Source organism: Podarcis vaucheri (genome assembly GCF_965113315.1).
Source record: "Podarcis vaucheri genome assembly, chromosome: 2".
Classification (NCBI taxonomy): Eukaryota; Metazoa; Chordata; class Lepidosauria; order Squamata; family Lacertidae; genus Podarcis; species Podarcis vaucheri.
Window position 1 is genome coordinate 14,470,981 of NC_138760.1, and position 14,934 is coordinate 14,485,914.

At 46.0% G+C, this 14,934-nt stretch overlaps 1 protein-coding gene and 1 pseudogene across 3 annotated transcripts in view; one reads left to right on the top strand and one right to left on the bottom strand.

Moving 5' to 3' along the window:
• Positions 1 to 7,445, bottom strand: part of ESPL1 (extra spindle pole bodies like 1, separase) — a 40,072-nt gene extending 32,627 nt beyond the window's left edge. The window contains exons 1-5 of one of the 2 annotated variants that reach the window (XM_082212329.1): positions 7,345 to 7,445; positions 5,725 to 5,813; positions 3,186 to 4,301; positions 2,241 to 2,345; positions 873 to 993 (exon numbers count right to left, since the gene is read on the bottom strand). In XM_082212329.1, the coding sequence (XP_082068455.1) occupies positions 873 to 993; positions 2,241 to 2,345; positions 3,186 to 4,301; positions 5,725 to 5,805 (1,423 nt within the window). In that variant the 5' untranslated portion in view covers positions 5,806 to 5,813; positions 7,345 to 7,445. Of the gene's footprint in view, positions 1 to 872; positions 994 to 2,240; positions 2,346 to 3,185; positions 4,302 to 5,724; positions 5,814 to 7,106; positions 7,150 to 7,344 lie in introns of those variants that run through there. The other variant, XM_082212328.1, reaches the window with a different exon arrangement.
• A 1,373-nt stretch (positions 7,446 to 8,818) lies between these two features.
• LOC309526602 (pseudouridine-5'-phosphatase pseudogene) lies at positions 8,819 to 9,722 on the top strand (annotated as a pseudogene). Its single transcript has one exon. The product of its transcript is annotated as a pseudouridine-5'-phosphatase pseudogene (transcript).
• Positions 9,723 to 14,934: the final 5,212 nt, after the last annotated feature.

Consider the following 14,934-nt stretch of genomic DNA (forward strand, 5'->3'; position numbering starts at 1 on the left):
GACCCTTGGGATACATGGGGCCCTCAGTTACCAATCCCATCTAGTTATCTCCCGCTTGGACTACTGCAATGCGCTCTACGTGGGGCTACCTTTGAAGGTGACCCGGAAACTACAATTAATCCAGAATGTGCCAGCTAGACTGGTGACTGGGACTGGCCGCCGGGACCACATAACACTGGTCCTGAGAGATATGCATTGGCTCCCAGTACGTTTCCGAGCACAATTCAAAGTGTTGGTGCTGACCTTTAAAGCCCTAAACAGCCTCGGTCCAGTATACCTGAAGGAGCGTCTCCACCCCCATTGCTCAGCCCGGACACTGAGATCCAGCGCTGAGGGCCTTCTGGCGGTTCCCTCATTGTGAGAAGTGAAGTTGCAGGGAACCAGACAGAGGGCCTTCTCGGTAGTGGTGCCCACCCTGTGGAACACCCTCCCTTCAGATGTGAAGGAAATACACAGCTATCCTATCTTTAAAACAGGCAGCCCTGTTAAAACAGGCTGCACTGTTGTTAACATTTGATTGGGAGCCGCCCAAAGTGGCTGGGGAAACTCAGCCAGATGGATGGGGTATAAATAATAAATAATTATTATTATTATTATTATTATTATTATTATTATTATCATCATCATCCACCAGAATTTTAGCAAGTGACCAAGTTCTCCAGCAAGTTCAGCTTGCCACAGGCAATCTACCCACCCACACACCTATTAAAGAGAGAAAGGTGGACACCTCAGAGACTGAGATGCCAAAAATGAAGAGTGCATTCTTTATTCTTCCTTAATATGGCCCCCAACTGATCTGTACACAGCAGCATCTATCCCACCTTCAGACTCAGACAGCTGGAGAAAGACAGCTGTTCGTCTTGGAAACCAACCTGAGAAATCCAGGTACTCAGCCTGCTCTTTCTTGGGAAGTCCTACTAGCATATCCAACATCCAGGTGACAACCTTCTGAAGATACACCAGTAACTCTGGCAGTGCTGCAGATTCCGGCCCCTGTGTTGAAATCCAATTTTTTTTTAAAGTATAGGGTGATTCTATAGTTACCTGCAGCCATTGACACACCACAGTATTTTGCATATAAATTAATCTTAATTACTTTGTGGCCCAAGACTTCAGCCTTCATTTTGCATGCCTTCCAGCCACAAGTACTTGTGTCTACTTTATTCTTCCTGTGCATCAACTCATTATCTAAGCAATTTGGAACTTACACACATTTGTTTGCATGATTAGGATAAGCTAGCAATTTCCCATCATCTTTCAATGTGCCTGTCAATTATATTTTGATTTGCAGATCTTTACAGAATCAAAAGTTCCTCATTCAAGGCATAAGAGAGCCACATCACATCCTATTGGTTTTTTTAACAAGATATGCTCACTTTGACGTGTGCATTCTTGGTAGGAGACGGGGCTTGTGCCCACACATTACATAGTCAAGTTGAGGTATTATATTTCTGCCCTTCAGAGGTCAGCTTCCACGTTCACAGCTAAAAAGAAATCACACTTTTCTCTTATTTATGAACCATGGGCGTTCTGTTGATGTGAAAGGAACAATGTCAGTATCTTGTCTTTACAGTCGTGCCTCAGAAGTCGAACAGAATCCGTTCCAGAAGTCCATTCGACTTCCAAAGCACGGCTTCTGATTGGCTGGTGGAAGCTCCTGCAGCCAATCGGAAGCCGTGGAAGCCCTGTTGGATGTTTCGCTTCTGAAAGAATGTTCGAAAACCGGAACACTCACTTCTGGTTTTTGATCGTTCGGGAGCTGGAATATTCGACTCCCAAGGTATTCAGGAGCTGAGGTACGACTGTATAGGAATTGGATAGGTGATAAAAGTGAGCTTTTCCTTGTTTGATCAAAGTTCCATTTAGCCCAGAACTGTCTTCTTCAGAGATGGGGAAGGGGAATCTGTGGCTCTCCAGATGTTGTTGGACTACAACTCCCATCAACCTCAGCCAGCATGGTCAATGCTCAGGAATGATGGGCATTCCAGTCTAGCAGTGTTTGGAAGATCACAGGTTCTTCATCCCTGGTCTACTCTGACAAGGAGCAGCAATTCAACAAATCTCCAGGCAAATGTCTTTCACAGTCCTGCTACCAGACATTTGGACAGAAGACCAAAAGCTCCCCAACTAAGGCAGCAAACAACTTAAAGAGACTAAGACTTGTTTATCCTGCCCAAGGAACACAACCTCAGTCTTACTTCCACAAACTGAATGTTTTTGTCCATTCAAGACAGATTTACCTGCAGAGTCTGTAGAGTATCAGATACCAAAGTCGTGTATATCTGGAAGTAGTGGTACAGTTGCTTCTTCAGAGTTTGCTGCTGTCTCATGTTCTCCGGCAGAACCTTATAGAAGACAAAGTCGACAGAAAGTTTTTGGAACAATTCCAGGTCAAACCTGTATAAGATTACTCACAAAACCTTTACTGCGCTGAAAGCCCTCCTAAAAATCCCATTAAAACAAAAACAGTAGCACTCTAGTGTCAGCAGAGGAATTGGCCTATTTTAATTTGAGACAGGAAAAATACAATTTATTAATCTACCTACTACCATTGGCAGAGTTTACAAAGTCTTTTCACACTTCAATGTAAAATGCAATAGATGAGAACTTGGAAAACATATTTCTGAGATGTAACGCTAACATTTGCATTCTAAAAATCTGATTGTGCCCCCTCTTCTCTCTCACACACAACTATATAAAAGGCTGTACTTTGAAAATCAACTTTCTAGATTTCACAATAGCAGAGCAAAGGTATTTATCCTACCTACCCCCCTCCCACCTCCTCTTGCCCACACAGGTTAAACCAGGGGTTGTCAACCTGGTCCCTACTAGTGGGGCGTTTCAGGATTCTAGGCGGGCGGTAGGGGGTTGTACGGCACAAGCTGAATCCTCTTTCCATCAAGCACTGGTGGGCGGTAAGGAAATTTTACCATCAAGAAAGATGCATTAGTGGGCGGTAGGTATGAAAAGGTTGACTACCCCAAGGCTAAACCAATGGAATAAGACATGTTTTGAAAGCCTTAAGTGTTCATTGAACCACATTCATTGAATCTCTGCATAGGCTGCACCTTCCCCTCCCCAAATCCAGGATAAAACCCTATTGCTTACATCTCAGCCATGAACTATTGCTCTCACAAAGGCATCCAGGACTGTATGAAAGTATAGGCAGGGAAAGCTTTACTCACTAAACTCATCAGCTTCTGGAGTAATGTGACGTAACTTTCCATGAAAGCAGAGATCCCCAGAATATCACGCAGGTTAAAGAGGCCCTGTTTGCTGTTCTTTGCAAGTCCAGAGAAAGGGGTTACGAGCAACTGGCAGCTTTCAGTCAGCACTCTAAGCAGGGGCTCTTGAGCATCTGGTGAGGAGTTTAGAGCCTGAGTAGCTTGGATGAAGAAGGGCTCTACTGAACCCTCAGCCTGCACCAACACTTTGTTCAGCTCAATTCCAGCAGAGAGTACGTCTAAAGCCACACTAAAGAAACTGCCCTCATTGCTGGACTTTCTCAAGTAGCCTCTGAATTGCTGGAGAACTTCATCGCTCTCTTTGAAGCAGCCACTCTTGCAGAGGTAACGGCACCTCAGCACAGTGAGCTCTAAGATGCAGAGACAGTCCTGGAAGGCCAAACGCGCATCCACACCCCTCTTTTCCAGAAGGGCAGCAACCAACTGGTGGAATAACTCTGCACTGAGAAAATGGGCCTCTTCCTTTCCCAGCGGACTCCGCTGGGCCTCAAATGTCACAGCTGCAATGCAGGCATGCCGGGCCACGTTGGAGGTGAAGTACGGGGCCTCCTGAAGCGAGAGGTTGCCGGCATCGTTCTCCAGAAGCATCAAGAAGCGTACAGCTTGCAGATGGGTAGAGAGCACAGCCCTGAACTCTGCCAGAGTCTTGTCCAGTTTAGCCCTGCCGTCCGCACTCTTCCACAGCACGCCAAAGGTGCTTTTGGCAACAGCCGCATAGTCATCAGCAGGCACTTGGGGAGGCTGGTACTTCAAGAGTTCCCCATAGAGGAGATCAGCGAACCTTAGGAAAGAATCATAGGAGCCCTGAGCAGCCATACCCCTCAGCAAATGGAACAGCAACTTTTCCAAGTAGAGGGGAATATACTGGAGCCTTGCTGCAGTGTAGCCGCCATAGGCTGCCTCGGCTAGGGCCTGGAGACTTTCCAAGTGAGCAGGACATTCCAAACCTTCACCAAGCCTGTGGATGCAAGCTCGTAGGATTCTATCACATGCTGTGACCTGTTTGGAGGCTTGGCATGGGCAGTCTGCATTTTTGGGTTCCCCCTCAAGGCATTCCTGAAATTGAGAGGAGACTTTTAATATCATTGTTAGAGCATCTCACCATTTTTTAAGGTTTACTAAGCCCCTACTGGAGGCAATGTAACTATGTGTACCAAGAATGGGGAACTCTATGGCCTTCCAGATGTTTCTGAACTTCAACCACCATTAGTCCCAACCAGCATGGTCAGGGATGATGGGAGCTGGAGTCCCACAACAACATATGGATGGCCACAGGTTCTCCATCACTGATTTATACAAACAGAAAAGCATGCATCCAGAGTCCTTTTGGGCATTGTGAGATTTGGCATTTCTTTTCCCAGCACAGGAAGGCTGTTAGAACACCCCATGCAAGTCACCACCAGGAACTGTATCAGCTAAAAAACCGCCATGTCAACTTAAGTAACGGTCAGTTAAAGGTTTTACAAAAAGCTCACAAGCTATTTATCCCCCAATAACTGGTATTCATATTCAGATATACTGTGTCTAATTCTCGAGGATTGGGAAAGATTGTGGAAGAAAGGGGTCAAGTTCACGGCATGTACTGTGTTAAAGAAAAATATAATGGAAATGATGTACAGATGGTATTTGACTCCTGTAAAATTAGCAAAGATATATCCTAACTGTGACCATATATGTTGGAAATGTAAAGAAAAGGAAGGAACCTTTTATCATATGTGGTGGACCTGTCCCAAGGTGAAAGACTTATGGGAAAAGATTTATAAAGAACTGAAAAAAATGATGAAATATACATTTATAAAGAAACCAGAGGCCTTTCTTCTTGGAATAACAGGTTTGGAATTGCCCAAGAAAGATGTTAAATTATTTTTGTATGCCACAACTGCTGCTCATATTTTGTTAGCTAAAAAGTGGAAAACCCAAGAATTACCAACAATAGAAGAATGGCAGATGAAGATGATGGATTTTACGGAGCTAGCCAACCTAACCGGAAGAGTCCACAACCAGAAGGAGGAGGAAGATCATGAACAGTGAGTTAAATTTAATGATTACTTAGTTAAATATGTTAAGTTAAATTAACTGAAAACAGCTTGCAGATACTTAATTGGCTTAGGATTTTAGTGATGAATTAATATGTTTAATTTCATAATGTGAAGATCTAAGGATGTTAACGTTTAAGTTAAATTTTATAAGAACTGTGATTTGGAAAACCGTTAAAAGGATATGCAATGAAATCCAGCCAAGGGGAAGCAAGGAAGTCACTTAATATTAATAAGTGTAATTTTCAATAAGGCTATGATTTATGTTTGTTTGTCTTATGTGTTTGTTTGTTTATAATGTTGTGAAAACCAATAAAAAAAATTGGGGAAAAAAAGATATACTGTGTCTAATTCTCGGGATTCCATTTACCCACCATGGCGAACAATAGCCATATAACCCTCTTTCAAAAGCCATTCCTTATCAACACATTTAGCAGCATTACCTTCAACTCAGACAACAAAGTCAGTGTTTCTTGGGAAGTGCTGGTCCGCGCCACAAAATCCACGTCTTTGAGGAACTTCATCTCGCATCCTGCAGAAAGCAAGAATACAAATAAAATTACCAGCCCATACTCAGAGCTGAGCCGTCTCTCTCTCATTTAGTCTGGTCCTATATCCCTCATCCCTACCTTGTTACAGTACAAAATTGTTACAGTATCACAGAATTGGAAGGGACCCTGAGGCTCATCTAGTCCAACCCCCTGCAATGCAAGAATCTTTGAGTCACATCTCCTACCTTGGTGCTTAAACAGCAATAATTTACACCAGAAAAAATGGGCTGCTACTGGTGGTGACAGTGTATAGCGGTGCCCCGCAAGACGAATGCCTCGCAAGACAAAAAACTCGCTAGACGAAAGGGTTTTGCGGTTTTTGAGCTGCTTCGCAAGACGAATTTCCCTATGGGCTTGCTTCGCAAGACGAAAACGTCTCGCGTCTTTTGCAAGTTTGTTTCCTTTTTCTTAACACCGTTAATACAGTTGCGGCTTGACTTCAAGGAGCAACTCATAGAACGCGGTGTGGTAGCCTTTTTTGAGGTTTTTGGTGATTTTTGAAGCTTTTCCAAAACTTTTCCGACACCGTGCTTCGCAAGACGAAAAATTCGCTAGACGAAAAAACTCGCGGAACGAATTAATTTTGTCTTCTGAAGCACCACTGTATTGGCATAGAAAACCATAAAATAGGAAGTCCCAACTAGACCAGAGCTTACTGTGCTGAAGAAAGGCTTCCTTTTCTGGACTGCTACACACACAAACACCCCTTGAGTCTCTCACTGTTGCTTGCATGCCAATTCCTCTCACTACATATGGAGCATAGGAGGAGCTTGGCTGCTAGGTCATTTAAAAGAGGTAATTGATTGGGTTGCTAAGCCACTTTTCATTCAAATGAACCCCAAAGCAGTTTACGAGCAATAAACAACAAACAGCAATAAATTAATAAATGACAACAATATAGCAGAACATAGCAGAACATCACAAACACAGCACAATAATAATAATAATAATAATAATAATAATTTGTTATTTATACCCCGCCCATCTGGCTGAGTTTCCCCAGCCACTCTGGGCGGCTACTCATAGAACTCATTCAACTCATATAAAACAACTGACAGATAATTAAACAATCTACAAAACGCTATTAACGAAGCAGCAATAAAGAAAGCAGGCTAAACCTCACAATTACATTGGAAGCCGTGTTATATGCTTAACGAATCAAGACGGCATTTATAGTCTATTGGGGGCAGGGAAGGACGCCTTGAAGGGCACTTTTTACCTCAATGCAACCCCTGCGCTTCAAGCCACCAAACTCCTCCCAAGCCCGCCGGTACCTAAACCGAATTCCGCCCTGAGGGGCATTCACACTGGCTCCAAAAAAACACACCCCACAACCCTCTTCCCGGGCTGGGCTCGGACTCCGCCACTTTTCGGGATAGAAAACCGGTTCGGTTTTTATATATATTCTATATATTCTCTGCCACTATAAGAAAAGACTCGGCTAGGATTCGGATTGCGCCGTGTAGACGCACCCCTCCCCCCCCCACACACACACCCCCAGTATCTTCTTACCCCCCGTCTCCCGACGACCCCTCGAAGTCGGCGGGGCCGCTTCCCCAACCGGCAGCCGCGCGAGGCAAACAAGCGAGGGAGCCCGCAAGCGGAACCGCGCCCCGCGCGCTCCCCGTTCAAATTGGCGCCCGCGGCCAATCACCGCCGCCGCCTTGCAAGCCCCGCCTTTCCCGGGCTGCGCTTCCCGGCTGCGGAAACAGCGTAGCGCCTCGTGGGATTTGCTACAAGCGAGCTCTACCTCTGGAATGCACTGCCGCTTTGCATAGGATCGCGTGTGTTATTGCTGCGGCCAGTGATGGGCAACGGCGAAGTCCCGTTGCCCATGGATTTGAACTTACGAGAGGAAGAGTGGAACGGTGGAGGTTTTAAAGCAGAGGTTGGATGGGTGGCCATCTGTCACGTTTGCATTAATTGAGATTTATGCATCTCAGGGGTTGGACTAAATGACTGTTGGGGCCCCTTCCAACTCTTCAGTTCTCTGATTTCCTTCCGCACGTGAAAGGGATCGGGTCCTCGGCTCACCGTTCTTGCAGAAAGCTGGCGAAGTGGATCTTGGTTGGTTTTTTATGTATTTTTAATCCTTGTTGGAAGCCGCCCAGAGTGGCTGGGGAAACCCAGCCAGATGGGCGGGGTACAAATAATAAATTATTATTATTATTTTGCTCGGTGTTGCAGATTTTTGTTACTTTCGCGTGCATTTATTGGGAGGGGAGGACATGGGCGTAGCCAGGATTTTTGTTAGGGAGGGCAGGCTTTTGTTGGGGGGGGGCAAAACCTCAGATTTGTATTGATTTTGATAGATTGGGGGCAGCTGCCCACCTGCCCCCTCGGCTACGCCCATTGAGGAGGAGGAGAGTGTTATTTTTTCACAGGGGAATTAGGACTGGACGTGCTCTTCTGGTGAACCGGCCGCCTCTCGCTTATGCATCCTGAGCATTTGCCATGATTTACCCAGGAGTAAGCCGCCCTGATTTTAAGGCGTCTTACTCCCAAGCAAGTGTCGCAGTAAAGGGGGAAGACCAAAGCCAATCGACAGTGCAGGAACAAATCATCCCCAATGTTGCCCTGCGCAAAAGGAACGGGTTGAAGTCCGTGGGGCTGGGCTTGCAGAACCTCTCGCCTTCTGGACTACCAATTCCCATCAGTCCCAGTTTGCATAGCAGCTGGGAGTCCAGTAGCCTGCAGGGAGAACTGCACACGCAGGGTCGCGGTGGTCAAGAGATCGAGAGCCGTCGCTCTTTTGCACCACGGGCTCCCTTGATATTGTGCCACCGCCAGCTTCTTTGGCCGCGATTGCTGCAAGCAGCCCACGGGCGCCGTCGGTTCCCTAAGTGGGGAATCAACTTTCAGAGGGGAAGTTGCGACAGTCAGAGCCAAAGCTGCTGCTGCTGTTGCTGCTGCCGCCGCCGCCACCACCTTAAAAGACGACATAGAATTGTGAGCGAAGTTTGCAGAGCGAGGGTGAAATCATAGAAGCTGTCGGGGCAACGGCAGCGCGCACGCGCGCGCCCCCCGGCTTACCTACCCAGCGGTTTTGCTCGACGGTTGTTGAGCTGCAACTGGTCGGAGGTCGACCTGATGGCCACCAGCTCCAAACCTCTCCAGCCCGTCACTCACGTCATTTTCGACTTGGACGGCACCCTTCTGAATACGGAAACCCTTTACACCGAAGTGATGAATGATGTGTGCGGCCGCTACGGGAAGCAGTTCACTTGGGACGTGAAATCTTCCATCATGGGCAGAAGGGAAGCGGAAGCGGTGGTGATGATCCAAAAGGCCCTGGACCTCCCCATAAGCCCAGACCAAATCATGGAAGAAAGTAAGAAGAAGAAGAAGGAGTTGTTCCCCAAATCTGTGTTTTTGCCAGGCACAGAAAAACTAATCCGCCATTTGCATCAGCACAAGATACCCATCGCTGTGGCCAGCAGCTCCATTAAAGAGGCTTTTGACATGAAAACAGTCCACCACCAGGCCATATTTCAGTTATTTCACCATATTGTGCTGGGAGATCACCCGGAAGTGAAGGCTGGCAAGCCAGCGCCTGATATTTTTCTGGTCTGCGCAAGGAAATTTGACCCTCCGGCCCCTCCAGAAAAGTGCCTCGTGTTTGAAGATGCGCCCAACGGGGTCAAGTCAGGTGTAAGTGCCGGCATGCAAGTGGTCATGGTTCCGGATGAACACCTGGCGAAAGAGTTAACCAAGGAAGCGACCCTGGTCCTCCCCTCCATGAGTGACTTCAAGCCAGAAATGTTCGGCTTGCCAAAATTTCAATAAGGGATACAGTTTCATGTTGACTGCGTTAATCTTGCCATATTGGAGAAAATAGCAAACTCCTTATTTTTTATTATTAAAAGGCTCGTCAGCCCTATTATAAGTTATATTCTCCATTTCTGCCAGCTCATTTATTGAAATCTGTGAATGCATTTATTGAAATCCGTGAATGCTAGAGAGAAAAAATGGGCCGTGCATGCTATGCCCCTCTCAGCAGTTGACTTCTGAACAGTGGCGTAGCGTGGGTTGTCAGCACCCGGGGCAAGGAAAGTAATTTGCGCCCCCTAACCCGTGGATTCGCGCCCCCTAACCCTAATCCCCAGATGTTGCGCCCGGTGCGGCCGGCCCCCCTGCACCCCTCACGCTACGCCACTGCTTCTGAAAGTCCCATTTTTGGTAGTAGCCCCCGCCCCCCAAAGAGTTTTGACCCTGAATTGCAGAGCCACTTGGGGAATACCAGACAGGGGTGGAAAAGGGGCTGGGGAATCCTTGGGTGTGAATGCAAACATTTTTCAAAGCTCGCCTACTGTGTTAATAATAATAATAATAATAATAATAATAATTTGTATTTATACCCCGCCCTCCCCAGCCAAGGCCGGGCTCAGGGCGGCTAACAAGCAATAATAAAAACAAGTTGAATGAATACAACTTAAAAACAATATTAAAATACAACATTAAAATATTGAAACATTAAAATATTAAAATGCAGCCTCATCACAGGAGGAGAAAGGAAAAAGAAAGAGGGGGAGGGAATCAAACTGGCTCCAAGCCAAAGGCCAGGCAGAACAACTCTGTCTTATAGGCCCTGCGGGAAGAAATCAGATCCTGCAGGGCCCTGGTCTCATGAGGCAGAGCGTTCCACCAGGCCGGAGCCAGTGTTGAAAAGGCCCTGGCTCTGGCTGAGGCTAATCTAACTTCCTTAGGGCCCGGGACCACTAGGGTGTTGCTATTTATGGACCTCGGGGCTCTCCGTGGGGCATAAAGGGAGAGGCGGTCCCATAGGTACGAGGGTCCTAGGTCGTGAAGGGCTTTAAAGGTCAAAAGCAGCACCTTAAATCTGACCCTGTACTCCACCGGGAGCCAGTGCAGCTGGAAAAGCACTGGGTGAATATGCTCCCATGGCAGAGACCCCGTGAGGAGCCTCGCTGCAGCATTCTGCACCCGCGGGAGTTTCTGGGACTGTGTTGCCTTGTTTATCTTTCCACATTTTGCAATGATCTGCCTTCTGGTTTTATTTACTCGTTTTTTTATTGCATTTGTCTCACACCTTTATTAGCTCAAGTGAGCATATGTGATTCTTCCATTCTCTAGAGATAGGTTAGGCTGAGATGGTGGACTGGGCCACAGTCGGCTAGCTCTTTGCATGAACTGGGTCACTCAGTGCTCTAGTCTCAACTCCCAACCGCTCCAAACATATACAACTCTGCCTTCTGGATTGAAAGGGAGATGGCACAAAGTAGAAAATGTTATACTGCCACCAAAGTCTCATTTGTCTCAAAGATTGTTGCCCAGTTAATTCTATACAGTATAAACCGGAAAGCTTGGTCTTGTTTGTGTTTACAGAAGCACAGGTTTTTAAAAGTAATTTATAAGTAGTATGTTGTTTAGACATCTCCGCCTCCAGTTTACATCTATGTTTATGAAGGACTACTCAGAATGTAACTAGAAATTTATAAATTTAAACTGAGCCCTTCCTCCTGCAGCATGATCTTAATCTAATAATAATAATTTTATTATTTATACCCCACCCATCTGGCTGGGTTTCCCCAGCCACTCGGGGCAGCTTCCAGCACACATAAAAACATAATAAAGCATCAAACACTAAAACCTTCCCGATACAGAGCTGCCTTCTGATGTCTTCTAAAAGTTGTGTCGTTCTTTATCTCCTTGACATCTGATGGGAGGGTGTTCCACAGGGTGGGTGCCACTACCGAGAAGGCCCTCTTGCCTGGTTCCCTTTAACTTCACTTTTCACAGCGAAGGAACTGCCAGAAAGCACTCAGAGCTGGATTTCAGTGTCCGGGCTAAATTATGGGGGTTGATTAGCTGGCCTTTTTTCTTAAAAAGTAAAAAGTACTGCACCAGGACATGGCAGTAGCTACTGGGTGGTTGGGTATTACAGGGATCCTGCAGTGAAATAAAATAGCTCATTGGATAAAGAGCAGGTCCCATAGAAAACCCTTTCTCTATCTACAAACTTGTACCTACTCATCCTTTTAGTTGGTATAAAATCTCTACCAATAATCATTATTTTTGGCATTTCTCCCACCAGTGGCAAAAAAGGCAACTTGCAGGACTACTGCAAACTTACCTTTAGATACACCTTTTACAGCACACACTTTGCAGGCTCGAAGTAGAATTACCACGTAATTCGTTCACAGGAATGGTGGCATTTATGGGTGTTGTTTTTTATTACATAGAGACTTCTAAACCTTATGTGGAAAGACGACCAGCTCTATTAGGCAGATTGAGACAGCTGCCACAGGCCACACTGACTTGGGGTGTTACGAAAGGACAGGAATTATTTCTACTCCCAAGAAGAGAGGGGAAAGGCACTTGTGGGGTATTCTGTCTCAAGTGTTAAAGTCATGAGGTTATCCTTGGGTGCTGTGAACACAATACCCAGTTTCGTTTCCCAGCATCTCTAGGCAAAGGTAAAGGTAAAGGGACCCCTGACCATTAGGTCCAGTCGTGACCGACTCTGGGGTTGTGCGCTCATCTCGCTCTATAGGCCAAGGGAGCCGGCTTTTGTCCGCAGACAGCTTCCGGGTCATGTGGCCAGCATGACTAAGCCACTTCTGGCGAACCAGAGCAGCACACGGAAACGCGGTTTACCTTCCCGCCGGAGCGGTACCTATTTATCTACTTGTACTTTGACATGCTTTCGAACTGCTAGGTTGGCAGGAGCAGGGACCGAGCAACGGGAGTTCACCCCGTCACAGGGATTCGAACCGCCGACCTTCTGATCGGCAAGTCATAGGCTCTGCGGTTTAACCCACAGCGCCATCCGCATATCTCTAGGTAGGGTCGGGAAAAGACCCCTTGCCTGAAGTGCCACCATCAGTCAGTGTGGACAATACTGAGCTAAATGAACCAGACGTCTAAGTAATAAGACACTTTTCTGTGTTGCAATATCTACAAGGGCAGATTGACACCATACATTTAAAACACACTCAGCGCACAAGACTTACCCCATGGGAATCCTTGGAACTGTAGTGTCCCCCCACAGAATTGCAACTCCCAGTGCCCCCAAACTACAATTCCCAGGATTCTTTGCAGGGAGGTCATGAGATTTGAATATGTGTTGAACGTCCTTCAAATCACAGTGGTACCTTGGGTTAAGTACTTACTGTAATTTGTTCCGGAGGTCCGTTCTTAACCTGAATCTATTCTTAACCTGAGGTACCACTTTAGCTAATGGGGCCTCCTGCTGCCGCCGCGCCGCCAGAGCACGATTTCTGTTCTCATCCTGAAGCAAAGTTCTTAACCTGAAGCACTATTTCTGGGTTAGCGGAGTCTGTAACCAGAAGCGTATGTAACCTGAAGCATATGTAACCTGAGGTACCACTGTAATGTGTTGGATCTGCCCCCAAGAGAGCTTCCTAATTTCCAGCACAGACAGAGGGGAAACTAAGGCTTGTTGCCTCTGTAAAATCTGTGGCATATAAAGTGCACTGGAAGAACCGTATAAGCAAGAGAAATAATTTGGGGATGGATTAATGCCTAAGGGTACTTTTGCACCTGAACCAAAACCTCTTTCTTTCAACAAGGGCTTGCAACTGGAGATTGATAGCAGGAAAATGGCATACCCAATAGAATCAGCTGCCTAAAATGACTACTCAATATTACTTTTAATTTTTTTGTATTTATTAGATTTATATACCACACTTCATCATAAGATCTCAGGGTCACATTGAAAGTATGAAGGGCCACCTGGAAGGTTCGGTATCATTTCACCTTCAAGGGAGAACCACAAACACATAAGCACCTTTCATACGCACCACAAATGCACAATACAACCATGCACCAGCATTTGAGCATTTATTTTATTCTGAATTAGAGATAGCGCAGCACAATGTATGGGTGTGACGAACCCTCCAAAACAAATACCACTTGCACAAAGTTGTTAATTCTGGTCTGAAAGTAGGAACAGTGTCCAACAGGTTTGTCAAGTATGACTGCTCTTGCAACCCTCTCTGTACACAAGATGACGTTAATTGGGCAGGGGTACTGCAAAGAGAGGATGCGGGTGGCGCTGTGGGTTAAACCACAGAGCCTAGGGCTTGCCGATCAGAAGGTCAGCGGTTCGAATCCCTGCGACGGGGTGAGCTCCCGTTGCTCGGTCCCTGCTCCTGCCAACCTAGCAGTTTGAAAGCAAGTAGATAAATAGGTACCGCTCCGGCGGGAAGGTAAACGGTGTTTCCGTGCGCTGCTCTGGTTTGCCAGAAGCAGCTTAGTCATGCCGGCCACATGACCTGGAAGCTGTACGCCAGCTCCCTCGGCCAATAAAGCGAGATATTATTCCAAGATACAACCTGCCTAGAAACACGTCTTGCAAACTGTTGTAACCCAGACAAGAGGTTCAAAGACTCCTTAAGGGCTCTGAATGGGGTGGGGCATGCTCATGGATTCCCTTAGCTTTCTGCCATAACTGTAGGCAACATTATGCTACAGAAATAGTTATCCTTTGGCAACATGTACATGGTATGTTTCCACCACATTCTGATGTGACAAAAAGTGATAAATCACCCAGAGATCTACCAGGAGATGCACATCATCCCTTCTGCCCACCTGGGTACAAAAGCAGGAGGGGAAATCAAGGCTTACACATCTGTTCACACGGTAATCACGAATTAGCAAGAGAAATTCTTCAGTAACCAGTAGAACTGTCATACGTTTTTGAAAAAAAAACCAGTCATTCCTGTTGGGAATGGTGGGAGAAGACATTGACAAGAATGACCAGGAACTGTTCTTATACACAACAACGGCGGCGAGGTTATTGCTGGCTCAGGTATGGAAACAGCAAAAACTGCCTATAATAGAAGAATGGCAGTACAAGGTTATGGAGTACGCAGAAATAGCCAAATTAACAGCAAAAATTTGACATTAGGGGGATGAAACATATCAAAAAGAATGGGGGAAATTTATGTTATATATAGAGAAGATGATGTGAAATAGGGAAACCAGTAGAATTAAAATAATATCTCATAATGGGAAAATACAAGAAATTTACTGGATAACAATATCAAAATGAATTAAAAATGTATATTAGGATTATAATTGAACAATATTTGTAAATGAATATAGACAGACAGCAAG